Source organism: Caretta caretta, chromosome 10 (genome assembly GCF_965140235.1).
Source record: "Caretta caretta isolate rCarCar2 chromosome 10, rCarCar1.hap1, whole genome shotgun sequence".
Classification (NCBI taxonomy): domain Eukaryota; kingdom Metazoa; phylum Chordata; order Testudines; family Cheloniidae; genus Caretta; species Caretta caretta.
Genome location: NC_134215.1, coordinates 12,831,647 through 12,854,107, shown reverse-complemented (window position 1 = coordinate 12,854,107; position 22,461 = coordinate 12,831,647). Strand labels below are relative to the sequence as shown.

Below are 22,461 nucleotides of genomic sequence, written 5' to 3'. Positions count from 1 at the left end.
TTAAGATAGCGACCTTCATGTCTGTGATTGCGTGACCAGAGAGATTGAAGTGTTCTCCAACTGGTTTATGAATGTTAAAATTCTTGACATCTGATTTGTGTCCATTTATTCTTTTACGTAGAGACTGTCCAGTTTGACCAATGTAAATGGCAGAGGGGCAGTATTGTTTCATATTCTCTGTGTGTATATAAAGTCTGCTGCAGTTTCCATGGTATGCATCCGATGAAGTGAGCTGTAGCTCACGAAAGCTCATGCTCAAATAAATTGGTTAGTCTCTAAGGTGCCACAAGTACTCCTTTTCTTTTTGCCCACAGAGAGTTAGTGGCAACGCTGGAAACAGAACCCAGGTATTCTGACTCTTAGCCCTGTGTTCTAATCATAAGAGAAAACATTACCTGCAACAAAGGAGAGAGTGTTATCTAGTATCAACCACAGAATGGAGATCTAGAATACTGGGATAGACAGACACGATTAACGAAGGGGTAATAAAGTTAGCATTTGTGACCAGTCAGCTCTCTGTACCAAGCAATTTGGAAGCTCTAAAGGGACTCTTTATCTAGCCTCTAGAAAGGAGGTTTGAACCTCTTCCCTAATTCATAGCTCAGGACAATGGAAAAGGAGCGCGGTAGGTGGTGGTACAGGAAAATGCCATCTGCCTCTTTGAAAGGACAATACAGAAACTGGCTGGAGCAGAGGCCTGTAGATTGGCCTATGCAATGCCATCTCGGAGACTGGTCAGTATGCTATTGAAAGGCAGCTATTCATCATCGGAGTCTCTGTAAGCTCAGAAGGCCATCTCCTGGAGAAGCAGCATGACCAGTTCAGGTTATTGGGCTCAATGGGAGGGCTTTAATGGCCTGTGACGTGCAGGTCAGACTAGATGATCTGGTGGTCCTTTCTGGCTTTAACCTCTGCGTCTGAAATGCATCAAGTTGGGAAGTGGGAGTAGTGGCCACCAAGGTGTGTCTAGACATGAAAGCTGAAACAGGTGAGCCCGTGTACACTGGACAAAAATAGTATGTTAAACAGGTGCTAGCGGACATATGTTAAAAGCCTAATGAAGACAGGGCAGTTGTAGTTTTAATGCATGATAGCTAGCGAGGTCAATCCTTGAACTGGGGTTTCTCTCAACCAGCTACCACAGGCTAAAAGATTCGAACACGTTAGCTAGCTTGTGTTCCCTAACACATTAGAGAGACAGCTTTTTTCCTAGCGAAGACAAGGCTATGGAGGCAGGCTTGACAGCAGAGAGCTCTGGACACAGCAGGGAATTAGTATCTCACTCGCAAGCACTGCTGACAGGCTGCCCAGAGGAGAAAACGGCTTTCTTGAGAAGGACTCTTACCTGGAGCAGAAACCCGCTTTGACTGGCTTGACTCCTTCTCCTTGGCAGGGACAGGAGGCTCTCCCCATTTTCGCCAGTCATTGAGAAGATCCTTGTCAGGGATCAGTTTCTTCTTTTGAGGCAGCGCAGCAGACAGAACTAAATTAAAAAGCACAGACCCAGTTTGGGTGTGAAATGCACCAGGCTTCAACCCTCCCCCCAGCAAAATGAGCCAGTCCCTGTCAATCCCCATCTCTAACCTCCAACTAAACCCTACTGGTAATCCCCTCCTCTGCTCTTAGCTCTAATGCCATCCCAGATCAACAGCAGTACTGGATACACTCTTCACAATCTGAAGAGCTACAGACCCCTGAACTACCCTCCATCTAGTTTCCATGATACATACAGTTCTACAATAGAACTTTTCTCCCCAACAGCTAGATCCCCACAAAGCAGTGTCGGGCTCCTCTGCTGTGCACACCCAGTGTTTGCTTCGGAATAACGGTAGATGTAATAATGTCCCAGACGCTGCACTGATGGGCACGTCAACAACCACATCTTCAATTGCAATCAAGACAAACCCACAGCGTCACTGGCCGCAAGCGTTCCATCTTCTACCCCACCCCAGCACACGCTTCAAAAAAAGCCAGGACACATTTGAACACCCGCCCCCAACTAAGAAGCCAGATCCCTTGGCATGTGCAAAGGGTGGAGACGGAGACGGCAACTAATCAATCACAAATTCGGATGACTAACACCCTTTCCTGGAACTTGCAGGGGGAGACATGGCAAGTCAAAACTGTCCCTGCTGATGGTGTAGGGAATGGGCTAGCAAGCAATCAGTGAGCTCCCAGCAGTACGGGGCACCCTTTCCTCCTCCATTGTGCTGACTGTGACGACAGCTAGGAGTGCTAGTCTCACACACCAGCCACAGAACAGTGCGTGCGATTCAATTCCCTGCGGACGGGCGGGTGTTTTGGTAGCTGTCTTCTCTCCCCGGGTGGACTTTAAGCAGCACCCAAATTTCTAAGGCGTCCATGCCTCCTGGTCTCATGTGTTCCATGCATTCCTCCATTTTTTCAGTCCCAGGGACAGCAAGATGGGGAAGGGGAGAAAAAAGTAACAGTGCAGCAGGGCAAAAGAAAGGGATGGATCCTGGCTCTTGAGGACTGAAGGGTAAATCCCAGGACCACTGGGAGGGTCTCCTTCAGAGCACTAGAGGGTTTACTGTAAACTGCTGCCAGGCCCCAGCTCCTTGCACTATTGTCTCTCACCAGCGCCATGGCTGCAGATAGTCAGGGCATTACAACCCCGGACGCTCGGGCCAACATGGAAGTGATTCCAAAGCAAAGGACATAACCCCCACGGAAACGGATTAAAACCCACCACCCACAGCAAAGATGCACCAGAGCATGAAAGAAGCCATGGGACCATGAAGGGAGGACGACAGTGGCCAAGTGGCCTCATCTTCCCATGCACGCAATTATACAACTAGACAGTAGCCAAAACCTTCCCTCCCACCCAGCTAGGAGCAAGAGAGATTACATGAAGACTGGCTCCTCCTCCTCAGTTGAGGCTGATCCTGCCAAGTGAAGATTGGGAGCCAGCCTGGGGTGGAGGAGGGGAAGCCAAGGACTGAATTCTCCCCTTGTATTTCTGGTATCCCACACTCTGGCTGTGTCTCCCAACCCATCATGCCACTGCCCTGGATGGCTGGAGAAAAGGTTGGCAAAGCTCCCTCCGTACTATGTTTAACACCCATCTTACCAGTGTCCTTATTTGTTGGCGTGGCAATGGATGAAGGTGATTTCTCCTTCCCCTGTGCTGGGCTCAGGGCTATGTTGTTCGTCACCTTGGAGCTGTCCACAGGTTTCTTAGGAACACCCTGATTGGAGTCTCTGCAAGGGAGAAAGATACAACTTAGAAAGTCGTATATCTGCTGGGATTCGGTCTTCAGCAAAGCTCCTGACTCCACCGTCTGTGATCTTCCAACAGAAACAGGGCCCAGGTCCCTCAAAGCAGTAAGACGGAAGATTCACCCATTCCAGGTGCAGTGAGCTGGAAGGAGATCTCCTTCCCCTCAGCCCTGCCCATAAAAGCAGAAGCCAAGCAGCTCTTCTCACTAATTCCCTCACTCTGTCACAGTAAGGAGTTAAAAACAGAAGAGTTTAATGCCAGAGTTCGGGTCCCTCACGCATGCAGGCTTCTGACTGCACAGCGGAGCTAAGACATTCCCACACTCTCATACGCTCACCACTGAAAACCGATGGCTCTGGGACACTCACTTGTTGGCCACTGGCTTCAATATGGATCGCCAGGAGGCTGGGTTCTCAGACTTATCTTCATTGGCATTCACTCCTCCTATTGGAAGAGAAACAGCAAGTAAAGAAACCTACAATTGACCCAACCAGCTGATCTGCTACAATCCAGATCCCTCCCTTTGCAGACCCAGAATAAGGGAATTCCAAGCTCCTTGTGGATCTTAGGTCATGATAACCCCTGAGCTGGCTACTTCGATTAAATGAGCCCAGGACAAGACCACACAATTGGACAATAAATTGGTGCTCTTGTTCCTACTTCATTCTACGCCAGCTGCCCATGCCCCACAGGTGAGAAATAACCTGTACAACATATATAGCACCTAGGATCCCAAAGCACTTCAAAACCTATACAGAAACCTCTTTATCCATGCAGAAATGCAGCCACACAGGAGATTAACTCGGGCAGCTGTTTAACAGTCTACAGTAATGCAAAACTGACCACTTAAAGCAGGATGTGAAAAATATGGTATCTCACTTGAAACTTCAGGAGAAACTATATGTAGGTGGCATATAATTACTCAGGACAAGGCTCAAAATACAGGTAACTCTTCCAAAGACATACAATCATAAGGAGTCAGGATATCAATTTTATGTTTCATCCAGAGTACGACACCTGCAGCAGAACTGGGCTTAAGACACCATGCTGAGTTGCTGGTTCAATACTGACTTGGAGGACCGAGTGCCACCTTCTAGACCGCAAAATCACCACAAGGGTTCCTGGGAGGTCTCCTGTGCCCAACTAACTTGTGAGATCTCACAAAATCACAAGCCAGTGTAGTAGGACAGCTAGGACACTTCAAACCCCAAGACACCCCAAGACGGGGGTGGAGGGATAGTTCAGTGGTTTGAGCATTAGCCTGCTAAACCCAGAGTTGTGAGTTCAATCCTTGAGGGGGCCATTTAGGGATCTGGGGCAAAAATTGGGGATTGGTCCTGCTTTGAGCAGGGGGTTGGACTAGATGACCTCCTGAAGTCCCTTCCAACCCTGATATTCTATTACATGACTCCTCAATGAGTGAGACTGCTCCACAGGCTTGCCCCGAAGGGACACCACAGATACTGTTCTCCCGGGCAGATGGATCCATGTTGTGCTAGCTGTCCCAGAGCTCAGACAGCTGAGTGTGCGTTGGTGACGGGTACAGATGAAAGCGCCAGGCTTGGTGGTCCACTTCTTGTCTCGATCTCAGAGAGCAGAGCCCAGGAGCCACACTTCTGGTAAGAGGGGAAATTCACAACATGTGTAACACCATAACCTAGCCCCCAGAACCGCGTAACAAGTCGCTCTCACCTCTGGTGTCCTTCCAGTCAGGCTTACGCCCTGTGTCGGCAGGTCTGAGGGTGGCCGGGCCCTTCTCTCCATTCTGCGTGGCAGCCCAAACTCCCACCTTGTTTCCTGGACTTTTGGATGAAGGTTCAATGACCGCATGCTCTGTTTTTTTTGTATGGCCTGGTTTGTTGGCCTGTATTTTGTGATCAGGACTCTGCCTGGGGGAGACAGTGGGAGAAAAGCTGCCAAAGCAAACAGGAAGAGTCTTGTGAGCCTTTACAGAGAAAGTCATCTTTACTGGCCTCCATTCCAAAGATCCTCTGAGGGTCCTAAAAATAGACTGTCTCCCATGTGCCCCGCACAGTTGATGAAAGGGAGAATGGAAAGAGACCTGCTCTAGCTACTCCCATTGTTTCTCCCAGCCTCCCCTCCTTCACAGGAATAGATGATTGAAAGACAGAGGTTCTTACCTGCTGGGCAGCGGGGAACCACTGGAACGGACTCCTCCTGGCCTGTTTGCAGTGGCATTTGATCCAGGAAGAGCCAGCGTGAGATGTTGACGTGCTTTATCCTTCTCAGTGCCGCCTGAGTTTGCCCCAGAAACGCGTATGCCAGAGGTGGTTTTACTAGCCGCCTGAGAGGGAAGAGGAGGAAGGCCTCGATCTTTAGTAGCCGGTGATTTGGCCGTCAAAGACTCTGAAGTACCCCCACTGGACTCGAAGACCTTCTTTCGGGCTTGCTGCGTTTTTGCTCCTGATGCTGTCCAAGAAGGTGAAGTGGTACCTTCATGGCAATCTGATTTATTCCCAGCTGACGAGGACCATGGAGCATTTAGGCTTTTGGGACCAGAGCTAGAACTGCTGCCAGCAGGTGACCTGGATGGCATGGTGGAGCTGGGGGAATCGGAGGTGGAATTGGTGCCTTTGTTTAACTGACTTGATTTCACCAATACCTTTTGAGGATCTCCTGAGGTCATGGTAGGTTTGTTCTCTATGCTACGTGGTCCGGAATTCCAGAGACTGGTTGGCTGTTGGTGGCTGGTACAGATGTAAGTACCAGGTTCGGTCCCGGTTTTGTAGGCCCCAGACTGTAGAGTGTTGGAACACTGTTTGCACCTATGGACAGTCACAAAAAAACCTCCAAACTATTAGGAAACGTTCTCCAGAGAATTGGGTGCCACCGAGATGAACTCAGCAGCCAACTGCAGGGGAGACATGGACACACAGGACTGGGAAGGGCCATCAGTGCAAGGAGCTCCACGTAAAAGCCAGACTGCTACCAAAGGGAGCAGTGTGAGTGCCATGCTGCCCCCATATGCCACGCTGCAATACACACCCATAAACACCAATAAGAGTGACCCACTCAGATCACCACCTGTCAGAGGTACAGATGACAGTGAGCCAGTGCAATGGGCTTCCCCTGGACATGGATGGTTTTACCACATCAGTGTCATAACCTAGGCCCCAAGAGGAGGCTGCCAGTAACATCTGAACAAGGAGCAGTGTACGTTCCCTAATGCTGCAAGTCAGGCATACCCCACCAAGCCGGCTCTGAAGAGCCTTTCTATTGTCCAAGAAGCAGCCATCCTAGTCTCCAGAAGTTCACTGTAGGTGAAACACAGCAAGTCGTCGAGGTTAACAGGCAGCTGGGCAAAGGGAAGAACTACACAGCAGCTGTGGGAGGCTCTCTGTCCAGAAAGAGGCCAGGCTGACCCTTCACTGGGCGTGGACCCTGCCTCCCCGCCCCTGGAACTCTACCTGAAGCAGTTCCTATGATAGAGCTTCCCATCGACCAAGTGTCGCTGAACCAGGTGCACGTGATTCCCACAGATGGCACAGCTGCTGCTACGAAGATTACCACTGTCTACCAGGATCCTCTTCTGGGGAGAGAGAAAACAGCAGCAGCAGTGACAGCCATCAGCCCAGTACGAAGCTGAAAACATGCCAGGCAGTCTTGTCTAAACTGGACCATTCAACAGCAGCAAGCAAATAGGAAAAAAGTTATCTACAGGGGTGACTGAATGGCTCAGGAGCCCGGCAATGGGACAAGGAGCCTTTTAGCACAAGGTCCCTGGAACAAATCCAGCCCCGGTTGACAGCAGCCAGAAGCCACTGCCATCAGAACGCTATCTGGTGGCAAATCTAAAACGATATAAGTGGTCCCAGTTAAGTTCCTAGAGGTGCTAATACCATTTAACAAACCCACCACCACAACCAGGACTAATCAGGATCCTTGCTGACAATCTCACCAGCAACACCAAGGACCGGGTGCACCGTGGAGAACTTGGTTATTGCCATGTTTTGCTTCTTTTGTTAAAAGATAAGAGGAGGTGGATTCTCGCTCTCTTTGGTGTTATAAATCTCTGTCACTAGCACACCTGTTGCAATGCTGCACATGATTAGGGTCTATACCACCACATTCTAGTGCTTGGCATCATTGTGGCAAGCCTCTAGATACCCCACCAAGTTTGCTCTTGTATAGACGGTAGCATTTGTCACTACCCTGGACTCTCGGTACAAATTAATGTATTAGAACATACAGCATTACCCTAAGGGCAGAAACACATCAGTGTTGAGAGATTTTATGCTCCCCCTTCTTGCCACCAGGCAGCGCACACCCCTCCCTGGGCTAATCCAGGTCAACTAAGTCTGGCGTCGATCCCAAATGGGGAGAGAGTCAGCAGCAGGGCTGAATTTAATCACCAGCACAAAGAGCATCTAACTCAGGGTACAGAGCCTGGATCTATCAGTTGGGTGGCATAGCCACTAGACAAGCAAGGAGAGGCCCAAGTCCAATTGCCATCTGATTGAACATGAGCTTGTTGGTAACCATGCAGATGCCCTCTCACCAGTGGTAAGTAGGGCCTCCAGGTTTAATCCCATAATGGGAGAGTTGGTGGATCATAAACAGTGGGTCAGGACTCAATCCCCAGCTGGCTGAGGCCTTCTAGCCTGTCATGAGTGTCTCCAACGCCTACCAGCCGGTTCAGAGTAGGAGAATCCTGTTTTCTTACCGATGTCACTGGAGGATTTTCCTTTGGCAGATCCTGCCCTGGACGTGCTGGGTTTATCTTGGCTGCAGCTGATGGAGGTGCTGGTGAACTTACAGGAGTCAGCTTGATAGGTTCCGAAATGGCCTTTTTCCCAGGTGGCTCCTCGCTCGATTCAAAAGTGGGACGCTTGATTCCAGACAGGCCTCCAACTGGCATAAAGGACAAGGGAGCATAAGCCCGAAACATAGGCCTGGAAGTGATCTGTATTACAGTAATGTCTGAAGGTCCCCAGCAGGCCCCACTAGGTACTATATAAACACAGGGAAACCTGGGCTTCTCCACAAGCTTGCACCTGAATTTGGGGCAAGATGCAACAAGTGAGTTAACAGAGGAGAAGGAGGTGCATCCGGCAGTGGTAGCTGCTGATCCCTCTCCGTCTTGGAAGCGGCTGGGACTTTCTTAAAGGGCCATTTCTCTTGGGAAATTTGATGGAGGGAATGTAAAAAACACCTCTCCCCCAGGCTGGGCAAGTTAGTGGCCTTCAGCATATCTATCTTGGGTGCTTATAGAACCCCCATTACCAAAATATGTGAGTGCCTCATAATCTTTAATGCATTTCCCCTGTGAGGTAAGGCAGTGCTGTTATCCCCATTGTACAGATGGGGAACTGAGGCCCAGACAGGCTGAGTGACCTGCCCATGGTCACACAGGAAGTCTGTGGCAGAGCAGAGACTTGAACCGGGGTCTCACAAGTGCTAGGGTAGGCCCCTAATCACTAGCCCAGCCTTCCTCCTAAAGTCAATAGGCTTTTCCATGACAGCGTGACCAGAACTGGGAGGCACCATGGGAGCCACTAAGCAGAAACAAACAGGATTTAATACTCAAAGACTTGGGATGCATTCGCTAGATACGAGAGCGATTTCCTCTCTCTCTTCCTTGTTTGGGGGTGGGAAGGACTCCCTAAGGTTGCAATAAGCAGGGAGGGGAAAAGAGAACGGCCAAACGCCCCCAGAACTCCAATCAGGAACAGGGAACAACTGCAGGACAGCCCCCGGGAGGGGCAGGGCTAAGTTAGCTTTCCAGTTTGGTTATGACAAAGCCTGACTCCAAGTGGTAGGGCTGCTCAGCCATTTAGGCCATCCTGCAAGTGTGTTCTTTTCCCTCCACACCCCCACCCCTTTTTGAACCATATAGTTCTTCACGCTCTCTGTGGGACACAGCAAAGAATTATTCTAGCTGCAATTTTGGTTTTAAAGCCAAGTGAAGGAATAGCCATCTGAAAAAAAGATTCCCGAGAGAGCTGTAAATACGCCACGAGAGAGGGAGAGCGATTCATGGAGCAGTATGAAAGTGGCCTCCTGCAGAGGAGACTTCGGCAAGCTAGCCAAACAAATAGCAAGTGCAATTTCACCGCAGGGACCAGCAGGGCCACAGCGAAAGGTCTAGATTCAAACTTCCCACTCCCAGAACCCAGTGCAAGCAAAGAGAACTTCAGTCCTGCTCTAATGTCAGTGCACAGCCTCAGTACATATTAGCCATTCCCTGGTCTCAGGATTGCAAAGAATGACTGGCGTCAGTGAGGAATATGCAATAAACAAGACACAGAAGTCAAGGGGTCACTGCCGCTGGACTTCAGAGTCTGCTGTGTGTCAGAGGGCACATTCCTCGCACGCCTGTGGGTTTGGACACACACACTTACCCCAATGTTCTCAGGCAACTGAAACATTTTGTAGGACGCTGGAGGGTACAGAAATGTGATGTGTTTAATGATGTGGTAGGCGAGTTCCCCTGGGGGTGGAAGGAGAGACCCCAACCTGGCACAAAGCCCACCGGGCTGCACAAGCACTCTGGCTGGCGTTCACTTTTTGACATGGATTTAAAAACACGAGACAAAGAACGAAGTGGAGGGTGGAGAGAACATTCAGCTATTTGAAAAAAACCTGGTTTCATAATCCAGATCCACGTTCTCCAGCTGGAGCTCTAGCTGCCTAGCCATTCACACCCCAAATGTCACCTCTCCAAAATGTCCTTTGGAGAACCCATGAGTTTGGCTTCTCGTATTATTTCATTTGTAATAGTTTAAAGCCAGATACAAACCAGATCTATCATAATGTGCATGTAAATCCCGATGGATGGTAGTTAACATACACTCGGTTATGTGAGAATAATATTCTCGGAAGCCCTTAGGCCGAGTCTACGCTTAAAAGTTTTACTGTGGAACTATGTCAGCTAGGGATGTGATTTTTTACTGACGTAGCTAAATTGGCCAACGCCCTAGTGTAGATGCAATTATGCCGGTATAACTATGCTTACATGGGGATAGCCTATACACTCAGCTCCCACAGGAGCTTTTTGCCTAGGCATGTCAACACTAAATTTCAGTCTCCAAGTTTCACATAAGCCCGTTTCCTGGGTGCCTGGGGAAGGTGGGGTGCATGCACACAGGAGATTTTAACAGCTATCTGATTTGCTTAAATGTTGACTGCTTCCTCACTGCAGACTGGTGGGCCTGGGTGGGAGGACCAGGTGGAATTCCATCCTGAGCAGGGTGCCTGGCACACCAGGGGATGGGCTACTTACTTGGTGACCGTCCATGGAAATAGTTATAATACTGGGAGACGTAGGTGAGGATGCTCAGCCTGTCTGGCACCCTCAGAGCCACCATATCCTCAGCATCCAGCAAGGCAGGAATGCCCAGCTGTTCTTCAGCCACTCGAAATGCCTGCAGTGGGAACAGAAGGAACAGGGTCTGTGCTAGCCCAGTGACCGAAGCGGTCAGCCATCCATTTGGAGAAAGGTAAGGAAGCACTGCAGCACACAGGCCCCTATTCCTCCCCGGGGGAACAGCTGGGCTAGTTCAGCTCCTACATCAGACAGCTGTTACGGGAACTCTGACAGTCACGACTTCCAGCCACAAGATTGGGAAATTCAGGCTGACAGCCCAAAATCCAGCCAGACAGGCTGGTCCCAGCTCATTCCACTGGAACTCAGCTGGGTTTCTCCTGCTCTTCCTTGGGACTGTTTCGCTCTCTGTATACGTGTATGTGCCTATTTGCAGATAGAGAGGTTGCAGCCCCACTCAGCCGGATGTTATGGGTCTGGACCTAGAGGCTTGGCTTGCAGGTTTCAGTCCCATTCTTAATGCTCCCATTAGTGGGGTTTTGGTAGGTAGTGATACTTGGGTCTTGCAGGCTTGCTGTGCACTAGCTTGCAATGTAGACGTGTTGTAGATTCACACCCTGGCTTACCATGCACTAACTCGCCACATCAACAAGCCCTTGGTGTTTATACACCGCTTTTCACTCCAAAACCTTTACAAACATTAAGCTTCACAATCCCCCCCGTGAGGTGAATGTCGTTCCCTATATGACCAACAGGCAAGCTACAGCAGTAAAAATGAAGCCACTTGGCTAAGGCCGCAGACGGATCAGAGGCAAAAGTAGAATCAAAGACTTTCTGGCTCCCAAGCCTCTGCTCAAATCATGCATTTCTAATTCGGATTAACAACTTCGGGGCTGCCTAACATACCAGGTACCTGGGGCAAAAATTGCTCACCGGTGCTGCCCGGTGTACTAGTGCTAGGGGGACAGAAGGTAAAGAAATACAGAGCGACTTTCTTCCAACACTGAACAAGAGACTTCATTGGACCCAGGAAAAGAGCAATATCCCTGCAGCTACTCTGTCTCTCTCTGCTTCCCCGCAGAGCTTTGGCCAAGGCCCTTCTCCATCCCTCCTTCCTGGCTTAGAGAGAGAGCTCAAATACCCTCTCTGTTGGAACATCCCCTTCATAATGCCAATGAGAGATCAGCATTTCAAAGAGCCAGACACAGGGCTACAGCCGAAACAATGGATGAAAGTCTTAAAGACAGAGTCTAACTCTACGAGAGCCCTTCCTGTCTGGCACAGTAATATAATGGATCTGACCTACAAGCCAGCTCTCCCTGTTTAGGAGAGACAAACGACTTTTTTAACGAGCCAACTGCCCTATTTTTCATTGGGTCTTTCCAAAAACTCTTTAACTGGATGGTCAGAACACAGGCTTACCGCCAAGTAGTTATGGCGGCGTCAATTGCCTAGCTTGTCCCAGGACGCACTGACACGGACAGGCCGTGCGATTGGTGCGTCTACACTGCTGGTACACGCTCGTGCCGGGAAACAAAAAGATGCTGGGGGGGGACACACCTGTGTTTGTTGGTACTAGATCAGCTCAGAGCAGTACAAAAAGATACATAAAGACAGCTGTACTTCGCGGAGATAGAGCCTAAGAGGGAAAAAGGGCCTTCTGCTGAATCAGTGTGGTCAGTGCCTGCAGCACGGAGGGGTTCCTTGGCCCTCTCCCTTCCTAATACTGAGATCTAACAAGATCACAACCCACGGTGAGTTGCCACTATTCCAACTAACGGCCTGGGAAATGAGGGGCTTAATAATAATATTTATATAGCACTTTTCACCAGTCGATCTCAAAGTGCTTTACAGAGGAAAGAAGTGTCATTTTAGAGATGGGGAAACTGAGGCCCAGAAGTGACTTGCCAAAGGTCACCCAGCAGGCCAGCGGCAGAGCCAGGAATAGGTCTCCTGATTACCAGTCTAGTGTGCGCTCTCTCTCTCTCTCTATTAGGCCGCACTGCCTCCCAGTAGTAGTGAAGGAAAATGAACAAACATCTTCCCCTTATTTACATATTTCACTTCTAGTAACAAAAAACAGCCCAACAGATCATTTTTGGCATCTGGTAAAAGCCACATTCTTCCTCGCCTCAAGACCTTGTATGGAGAGTTTCAGACTGGAACAGATTTTTCCAGTTGTATAATAAAGCCCCCCGAAAAGAAGCCTATGAGCAGCGAGGCAGCAGCAGGATCTGAACAATAGCAGAGGAAACAGCTGTGAGAGAAGTTAGTCCCATACGTGTCCCAAGACAGTCACAAGCTCAAGGAGAGCCAGTCTGGTGGTGGAGAGAGGCACGGGTTGCCCACCCGCTCTGTGTCTTATTAGCACAGGGACACGTTACCTTATAGCAACAGGAGAAGGAGGGAGGAGAGACTGAAAAAATAAAGGACATGAAGACGGCAGAGACCAAGAAATGGAGAAAGACACAGAGGGGGAGACAGACATGGGAGAGAAGAGACAATATGGACCCGGTGAGCGTACAGACATTTTCATTAATAAAACCAGCTGAGGCAGCCTGAACAGTTCATTTCACAGAGAGAAAGAAAAGAAAGAAAGAAAACAGCCAAGTTCCTCTGTGGAAGGGAAGCCCTCAGCCATGCACAGGAAGCTAACAACCTCCAGAACTTCAGAGCATCCTTGCTGAGCATCTGTAAACGCAGCTTGATGTGAATACTAAATGGGGAGGAGCGACTTCATCAGCCTGGCACTGCTATAAGCCGGTGGCTGGTACCCAGGAAAGCCTGCTATGGTAGTGCACAGCACCCACACAGAAACAAGAGAATTACCTGACTTCCCCTTCAGGACATGTCCTAACGTACAGGAGTGGAGACAGAGAGGAACAGAGCGTGAAGGTCTGATGGAGGGAGAAACAGGACGCGAAAGGTTGAGATGGTGGAATCGAAAGACTCAGACATGACTTCCAACCCCACATGAGCCCAGAGTTTTAAGGAGAGGACTCTCCATCTCAGGCACAATGCTGCTGCTAAGTCATAATTGAAACACCCTTACTAATTCCTCCGCCCCATGCCGCCACGCTCCCCCATGATCCTCAGCCTCTCTCACTCACACACACATTGCTTGTCCCCTGCCCAGCAGCTCACATTACACTTGGATGTGGGGGAAACCTGGGGCAAAGGCGGGCAAGGACATCAGGGGACAGTTCCCGGGGGAGCAGGATCAGATACACACGGTGTGGGGCCAGTGACTCAAACTGGACCACCACCTCTGCTGTCCTGGATGCAGGGCCATGCGTCACCCGAAAAGGAGGTAGCTGTTTGGACTCGGAAGAGAACAAGAGACGTGTTTGTTCACATCCCAGCCTCACTCCAAGCGGCAGTGAAGCGAGCATGGGCCAGTGCCCGCCCTGAAGGGAACAGCAGCTGTATCTGCGGCCCATCTTTTATGGGGGAAGGCAGGAAAAATTCCTTTCTTCAAGGACTCATCCCACGCTTGGCTTTTGGAGCTAGCGCAGGGAGTGGGCGGGTGACCTGAGCTCTATTCCTTTATGGAGGAAGGAGGGAAAGCGCAGCCCCAGCCTGACCAGTTCCCAAGCTGGAGTAGCAAATCCAGCAGGGACAAAGGCTCTAGAACTGCCCCACCTTCTCTCAGCACATAACTCTGCAGGGAGAGAGGTGGGGGGACCCCCTTGCCCTCTCTTGCCTCAAGCTACCTACCAAGTCCCCTCTGATCTCTTGGAAGCAGCACACAGCCAGTACATTAATGCACCTCCTCCCTGGGGATTTCTCCCTCCTTCGACCCCCAGCCCTTCTGCCCCAGTCTCTGTGGTCTCCCAGCTTGGGCAGGCAGAGGGGAAGGGGGGGGACTTTCTGACTCCCAGCAAGGGAGTCCACGGCCACACCTGCCCGACAGACACACCAGGGGCAATGGGGAAACATGGACTCGCTCCTTCATGACACAGAGCACACCCCCCCCAAAGCCTGGCCAAGACGGCTGTGCAGGGAGCTCCAAAGAGGACAGGAACAGGAGCCATCCTACCAGTACCTTTGCTGAAGAGCCTGTGGCAGAGGAGAGCCCAGCCATCCCCTTAACTCTCTGCTCCCATACCCCAGCCCACTCTCCATTGCAGAGTACCTCCTGCACCTCCTCCTCCAAAGGCCCCACAGTAGCATGGCTAGTCTCCACTTGAAGCCTGAACAATAGCAGAGGAAACAGCTGTGAGAGAAGTTAGTCCCATACGTGTCCCAAGACAGTCACAAGCTCAAGGAGAGCCAGTCTGGTGGTGGAGAGAGGCCTGAGCACTGGCTGGGTTACAAGAGAGACGTCCTACATGCCCTGGGGCAGCGCTCCCAGCCCTGGCTGCCCAAGGCACAGAGCACATCCTTAAAACCTGCTGATTCGGGGAGCAGCAACACATGCTGCCATTCCACCACCAGCCGGGCCTCTCTCTCTCTAGCAGTCAAGCGTCTGCCTCCTCTACTCCTTGCAGTGGCATCTATCAGCACTTCACACGCAGAGAGCTGCACGCCCCACGGCCCTTCCCAAGTGCCTTTCCTCGCTGCTTGCTCCATAAAAGAGCTGCCCCGCACTGAGAAGCCGGTGAGGATGGAGAATCCGCAGGCCGTCCCATTGCACAAGCTGCCCCGCTTTTCGTGGCGAGCTGGCAGAGCACTCAGTGCTGGGAGATGACAAAGCCCCTGTCTGGGGATCCCTGTCTCAACAGAGGTGACAGGGCACAGGCAGTTAAGAAAGCTGAACGGCCTTACGGTGCTTTACCATAGCCGGGGAAGTTGGAAAATGTTTGCTAGAGTCGCCAGAGCAGAGGCACGTAGAATAAGCCGGCGGGTCTGAGTGTGTCATAAACACGCTCCGTTCCCTGAGTTACTAGCGGTTAACTGTGATCTGCTCCAGGCATGGGCGAGTAGCAGAGCACCATGCAGAGACCACCATGCCACAGGGGAACTGGGGCTGCCCTGGGCACAGCACACCGTGGTTAACAGCAGAAAGCAGAACTGCAAATCCCACTTACCAGAGAGTTGTTCTCATACACGTTTTCCTTACTCAGGACGTTGAAGTCTCTGAAACACGGAAGAGGAGAAAGAGTTTAGCTGGGCGTCGGTAATCCAGAGCACGCCCCTTCCATTCCAGCTCCCCGAGACCCTCGCAGCCTGGCTCTTTGGGAAGAGAGTGGCAGCTTCCTTCCTGCTTTGGCTGCCACCAGACATACCCCAGCAATTCCATCGGAGGCCAGGTCTACACTACAGACTTATATCGGTGTAACCCCATGGCTCAGGGGTGTGAAAAATCCACACCCCTGAGCAATGTAGTTATACCAACCTAACCCCTAGCGCTACGCTGGCGGGAGAGCTTCTCCCATCCACACAGCTACAGCCTCTCGGGGAGGTGGATTAACTACACCGACGGGAGTAGCATCTTCACTAAAGACGAGCCCAGAGGCCCCCGTTGGTAAAGGCACTCCAGTACCTCCTGCGGACAAAGGTATGAGCTCAGCACGGGAGACCCCACCAGCACAGCTGGGACTTCCCTGCCATCTGCGACTGGAGCACCGTTTCGGCTCCCTGTCTTCCAGGGCTGAACCATGCTAGCCGCCCCACCCTCACAGTGGGCTCTGCCACGCCAGCCAAACATCATGTACAGATTCACGGCTTCTGCAGTGCGGGAGAGGTGAAGGCTTTTACCTGCTGCCTTCATGAAACACTTGCTCCTTCCCCACACCCCCAAGGATCACTGCTGCCAGGCAGGACACACCTCTCGTATTTGTATCATCATCGCTGCTCCCTGAGGCACAGCATTCCCCTAATGGTCACATGCAGATCCCTGTGCCAGACCCAGAACTACCAGACCCTCAGAGACTTCCAGCATCAGAAGAGCCTTGGCTCCGGTCCTCTCTTCCTCCAGCAGCCTTGGCAGCAGGAGTCATCCCCCTCCTCCAGGAGAGCTGTGAATATCATGCACTTCTATGATACATTCACCTCCTGTGAGCTCAGGGAGCAGCAGGTCCAAGTTCTGGATTCAGATCCTGTCTCTTCCCCGACCCCGTTCTCTGCTGTTACATGCTCTACCAGACTTGGGCCTGAGCAAGAAATATTTTCACCTGCTGTACAACATGCAGATTAAGAAAGCAGAAATCATTTTAGAAATCGAGTTTGCTTTCTATCAACGATCAAGCTAGAGCTGAAAGATAGAGCTGTTGCTCTTCTCAACCTGGACAGTGGCTAGCCAGAGCCATTTTTATTACTACTCAGTTTCTCTCCAGTTATCACCATGCTACAGTTTTGGGGCTGAAAACATGCAGCAGAATGTTTATAGCATGAAGGGGAACTTCTCATTAATTACAAGAGAAAGAATTATTCATATGACATTTTGCAAAAAATGTAGGCCAAAAACTTGGGTTTTCTTACGTTCTCAAACAGCCTTCCCTTAATACACACCAATTCACCCCACAAACTCACGCAACCATTTCTATTTAAAGGGAATAAAGGACAACTATATGAAAAATCCAGGATAAAGCTGCCACACACAGTTCTATTAATAACACAAATGCATGAGTTTATATCACACACAGGATCATTTGCATGACTGCTACTGAAAATATGGGACAAAGTGTGTCCTTTATATACTTAATACAAGACACGAACATTAGGCAAATAAGGGATGTCCCTTAAAATATGTGAAGGACAATCCCCTGCTCCAAACTTACAGTGAGATTTGTCCTTCAATAACAGAGGGGTTTGAAAAACACCAGTTGCCGACTTCAGATTTCAAACAGATCAGAGTGGGCTGTCTTTTAAATAATTTCCTTTCATCCAAGGCACAAACCGCCACCTCTTCTCTATTTCTTTCATCTGGATCCAGGGTCCCACCTTCCAAGCAGAACAGAGTTCACCCCCAGGAACTGGTGAGCCAGGCAGATGGAGAATGAGCTGGGGTTTGATGTCAAAATCCCACTTCTGAACTCCCCCAAGAAGTGCATAAAGACAAGGAGCAAGCCAGAATCCTCCACCCGCCAGGCTGGAGAATGGAGTAAGACTTGCCAAACCATCCCATTCATTCCTTGTCCCAGTGGGCTCCTGGGTGGGGATTTTCCTTCCTTACAATAGTGGCTTAAAAGGAGTATTTTATTTATTATTCTGCTCTATTAAGGAAGCAGACTGTATCACTGAGACAACAAATAAAATCATCCCGCTTCACCTCAGACAAACCATATGGGTCCCTCCTGCCCCCAGCCCAGGGAGCCAGTCAGTTACAAGCCCTTCTCTCACTCCCGCATCCCCACGCGAGAGCTTGGATCACGCCAGTCGGTACAACTAACACCCAACATGCCAATGAAAACAACAGGCAGCTCTGTGCCATGGATAGCAGCATGCACAGCCAACTCTCCCCTCATTGCAGGCTGTTTTCTGCTCACACCCCCAGGAACTGCAAAGATAAATGTAAGATGAACATCAAAATCTGCTAGACTGTGGAATAATCTGCCAAAGGGACTCCTCGCTTGAGTCATTCAAAGCCAGGCTAGACAAAGCACTTAAGAATATACTGTAGGGGAAAACCCCAGCATGGGCAGGAGTTGGAGAAGATAACCTAGCAATTGTTTTACATCTCCAGCTTCTCTGATTTTAAGGAAGCTTGACATAGTGCTGAGGAGAGAGAGAGCAGCAGCTCAAGGAAGGTGTCCTCTCACAGCAAGTGCAATTAGACTGCACTGAGCAATGGAAAGCACCACAGAGCCAGGGCAAGCCCAGGCTTTGCTCTGTATCTTTCAACCTGCCAAAGCACAGATGTGGGAAATACAAAAAAAAAAAAATCTCCGTGCCAGAGGTTTAAAATAATGCCAGATTCATTGATTTGGCATCAGTCACATTCCCCGTCACCTCCATGTCACAAGGCTGCATTTCTGAATTCCATTTACACCAGTGAAAGTGGAGACAACATCAAGGCCATGTGGGATGGAGCCTGGAGGTAAGAATTTGGGTTTCTCTCTGCTGAAGGATAATTGAAAAATCCGCTTGCAGTTCTCGCTGAAGAGAATGTACACAGCCAGGCTGTTTGGCGATTGTTCCACATAGAGAGCCTCACTAAAAGGCATCTCTCCTCTTCATGCCATGTACCCCAAGCACTGTTTCTCTCATTGGCTAGTCATCTTAATGGCTAGTTTTATTAACAAGATTACATCAGATTTTTCCCTAGGGAGTTGATCTAGCTAATGCTCTTTCTAGTCTGTAGTATCAGTTGCTCTCTGGATCAATTTATCTATAATCTTACAGGAACAACATGAATACAAAGGGAGAACTAAACCGGACCACAAGATTTCTCCACTGAGAAGGCAAAGGAGAACTCAGTTCATTGGGAAGCGAAGAGATGCATTTACCAGACCCTGGTGGAAGGCTCGGGGCAGTGGGGAAGAATGGAGTTTGTTCGCTCAGGAAAGTGCAATTTTAAGCCCCTGAACAAAGTTTTCATTCAGCTGGCTGAGATGGCCCCGCTCCCAAGGAGCTACTCCAGCCCTATCATCTCCAGCTTGCAGCGTTTGTCATGATCCCTCCTTAGCACATGTGTTTCCATAGGGAAGATCCTGTCTGCTCCTGCAAGCCAGTCATAGGATGCAACAGCACAATGGGATTCTGCAGCTGCTCACCTTGTGACTGAGAACAGGAAGCAACCCAAAGGCTGCCTGTGGAGAAAGGTCCAGACAATGCCCCGGGTCTCTACATGGGGTTCCCTGGGAACAGTGAAACCTTCCCAGTTCAAAGGATCCCTTGCAAGTAGTAAAGGCCCTATGACAGCAGAGGAGAAACCTGACCTGTTCCTGCACAAATGGGACTGTCTCTTGGCAGCCAGCTCTTCCACGCAGGACATGCTTGTGCTGGCTACAGCAAGGGCAGTGGAGCCCTAGGTTTATGCCCATGCACAGGGGCCCATGCACACACACACACACACACACCCCTACACACACACACACTCCTTCAATCAGCCACCAAGCTACTGGCAAACCAGCTCAAAGGCCATAGAGAATCAGCTACAGATAAAAAGACATGGGTGAAGCTCAACAAGTCTTACTTTGCTTAGGGCTCTGTGCGGCCTTGGCAATAGCCCTAAGCAATGGCACCTAAAATGCAAAGCCCAACCTGAACAGTGCTGAACTGCAATCCATGCTCATCCTTTAGTTTGCTATGTAGAGGGACAAGTATGGATGAGGTAATATCTTTTACTGGAGCCGCCCAGAGAAACGGCTTCTGGGAGGACAGAGTCTGTTAGCCTCTCTAATCTAGTGGCTCCAGGAATGCTTTGGTTTGTTGTTTTTCCAGGTAACAAGGAAGACAAGCAAATTGTATGACTCTGCACTTATATGCAAATTCGCTGCCGCAGTCTGATTGGGCTCCCCTTGCCCAATCCACTCCATTCCTGTCTGCCTCCTAGACTTGCTGTCCCCTATGGAGCAAACTCGCCTGGCTGCTCTCATTCCAGCTAGCTGATAACAACCATGCTAAGGTCTCCTGGAGAATAAGAGCAGACAGATACTGTTCACGGCTCACCAGTTCCAGCCATCCAACTCTACGCAGCCTGCAGCCTGCCAGGGGATTCCATACCCCCTCTAAATTCCCATATGCTGACCTTTTAACAGTTAAAAGAACAGGAGTACTTGTGGCACCTTAGAGACTAACAAATTTATTTGAGCATAAGCTTTCGTGAGCTACAGTTAGTTAGCAACCCGAGAAAGAATATCACCAATGGGCGGCAGGGAAGAGGGAAGGAAAGAAGACAGAGCTTAATCAAAACCTTTCCACCAAAACGTCCCTAAAACATCTGGAATTAATACCAGAGAGCGCGAATGACAGAGCACAGTTTCTCTGCTTTTCCAGACTCACTTATCAGTACAGACTCAAAACCCACTAACAGGACTAGCAACATATCACACCCCCAGCTGATGCCAAGGTGAGAACACTGCAGAGTTCACATCTTGGATCCTGCAGCTGGGAAGCTTCACCTTCTTCTGACAAGAATAAATTAATGCTCTGTATTCATTCCCCACTCATCATGGGCACAAACCTGCCTGGAGCGGTGCATGGACTGTGTATACAGGACGTTAAGAAATCTTAATCTATTGGAGTGAAAGGGGAATTTAATTCCAAATTCATTCAGTCCTGGGTTTCTTTCCTAACAAAGTCCAACATGCCCTAGTCTCCTAGAGCACGTGGGGAATGCAGTTCTAGTTGTATGCAGGTTGCCCAGTGCACAGAGCATAGAACCTCTTGCCATTGCTGCCTGACCTCAGCTAAATTTGGAAGAAGTAATCTTTCCCTTCACATGTTTTCTGGCAGGAAACAGGAAGAGGGAATAGACGTTATACCAGCCTCCCCACCGACCTATGGACTGCAAACCCCAGAACAGAAAACCGCAATGTTGTTAAAGCTTTGCTGACTGCCTGAAGTCTCCTGCTACTCCCCATGCCTCCCGGAGCAAGAAACACCCTCTCCATAGCATACCCCCGGAGCTAAAATGTCATCTGTGTAAGCCAAGAGAAGAAAACATGTTGCAAAACAATCTCTGCAGATTTACAGATCAACATTCAATCCGTGATTTATAGACACGAATTAGCTCTGTTGCAAGGTTACCAAGCTCACAGATTTGCAGGAATTTAAAAAAAAAATCCAAGCTTCTGGAGCTTCCCATGGCCTCCTGCAACTTCCGACACCAAGCGTGTAAAGGTATTACCTCCACCCAGCAGCACCTTCACCTGCCAGTCGTACACCAGCTGCTTTGTTGTGTGACTCTGCTATTGTTAATATGAACAGGGAGACCAGTCCCAAAGGCCTTGTCATAATTTCACCTGCACTTGTCTGTCTGAGCACGGCTGCACCTGAAATGCTCTGCGGCAGAATTAAACCAAAAAAAACAGGGAGCAATCACAACAAGTGTTTGCAGCTTTAGTGAACAGAGAGATTTATTTAAAGTGTGTCTATCCCCTGCTTTAAACATGCAGCCGAAGCATTATTTGTACCCCCTGGACTGGCCAACAGGGAATTTCCCTGGAGCTCAGGTAGCCAATCCCCTGCCCAAGCGTCCATGTTTGATACGGTGTGACACCCATTCAATACAAGGCCAGCTAGGACGTGGCTAGGTCCTTTCTGAGTGTCCGGAAGCCACATAACCTGCTGCCACAGTCATTTACCATGTCACTGACTCTGGATTAAAGGCCGGCAGGGGAACATTTAGAGTCCTGCAGAGAACCTCCAAGACAGTAAACATGGTGAGGTGGCAAGAAGTAAACAGAGCAAGGCAATGGCACCTGATCAAATAATGGAGGAAAAACTAGTTTCAGAAAAAGAAAAGGAGGACTTGTGGCACCTTAGAGACTAACCAATTTATCTGAGCATAAGCTTTCGTGAGCTACAGCTCACTTCATCAGACGCATGTTTCAGAAAGGTTTCAGAATAACAGCCGTGTTAGTCTGTATTCGCAAAAAGAAAAGGAGTACTTGTGGCACCTTAGAGACTAACCAATTTATTTGAGCATGAGCTTTCGTGAGCTACAGCTCACTTCATCGGATGCATGTTTCAGAAAGACTGCCATGGACTGGGTGGCTGCTCCTGCCGGTCAAACAAGTAATTCATTCGCTGGTGACAGCCTCTTTAAAGCACAGAAGCAAAGTTCAAAGAAACCCACAGTCACAGGAGAGAGGTGAGCGGGGATGGACGGCCACTTCCTTAGGTTAAAGCAAGAAGTGAGACACCTGTAAGAGAGGCTTCCCCACAGAAAACTGAACAGACCACATAGGACAGCCTAGGCAGGAGGGCACAGTCCAAGGAATCGGAGAAGAGCCCCAAGAATAGAAGAGACAATCTAATTCCTTGCCAGATTGACATGGCCTACCACAGGGGACCCAAGTACTCCCAACAACGTGACAGAGAAATT

General features: G+C 49.8%; 1 protein-coding gene across 3 annotated transcripts in view; it reads right to left on the bottom strand.

Annotated features, from left to right (window-relative positions):
• MICALL2 (MICAL like 2) overlaps nt 1–22,461 on the bottom strand; it is a 34,821-nt gene that overhangs the window by 9,516 nt on the left and 2,844 nt on the right. Inside the window, exons 1-11 of one of the 3 annotated variants that reach the window (XM_048867357.2) lie at nt 17,249–17,534; nt 16,297–16,645; nt 15,557–15,605; nt 10,485–10,626; nt 7,926–8,113; nt 6,670–6,791; nt 5,383–6,027; nt 4,934–5,154; nt 3,610–3,685; nt 3,092–3,222; nt 1,346–1,483 (exon numbers count right to left, since the gene is read on the bottom strand). In XM_048867357.2, coding sequence (XP_048723314.2) covers nt 1,346–1,483; nt 3,092–3,222; nt 3,610–3,685; nt 4,934–5,154; nt 5,383–6,027; nt 6,670–6,791; nt 7,926–8,113; nt 10,485–10,569 — 1,606 coding nt within the window. In that variant the 5' untranslated portion in view covers nt 10,570–10,626; nt 15,557–15,605; nt 16,297–16,645; nt 17,249–17,534. Of the gene's footprint in view, nt 1–1,345; nt 1,484–3,091; nt 3,223–3,609; nt 3,686–4,933; nt 5,155–5,382; nt 6,028–6,669; nt 6,792–7,925; nt 8,114–10,484; nt 10,627–15,556; nt 15,606–16,296; nt 16,646–17,248; nt 17,535–22,461 lie in introns of those variants that run through there. The other 2 variants (XM_048867356.2, XM_048867358.2) reach the window with 2 other exon arrangements.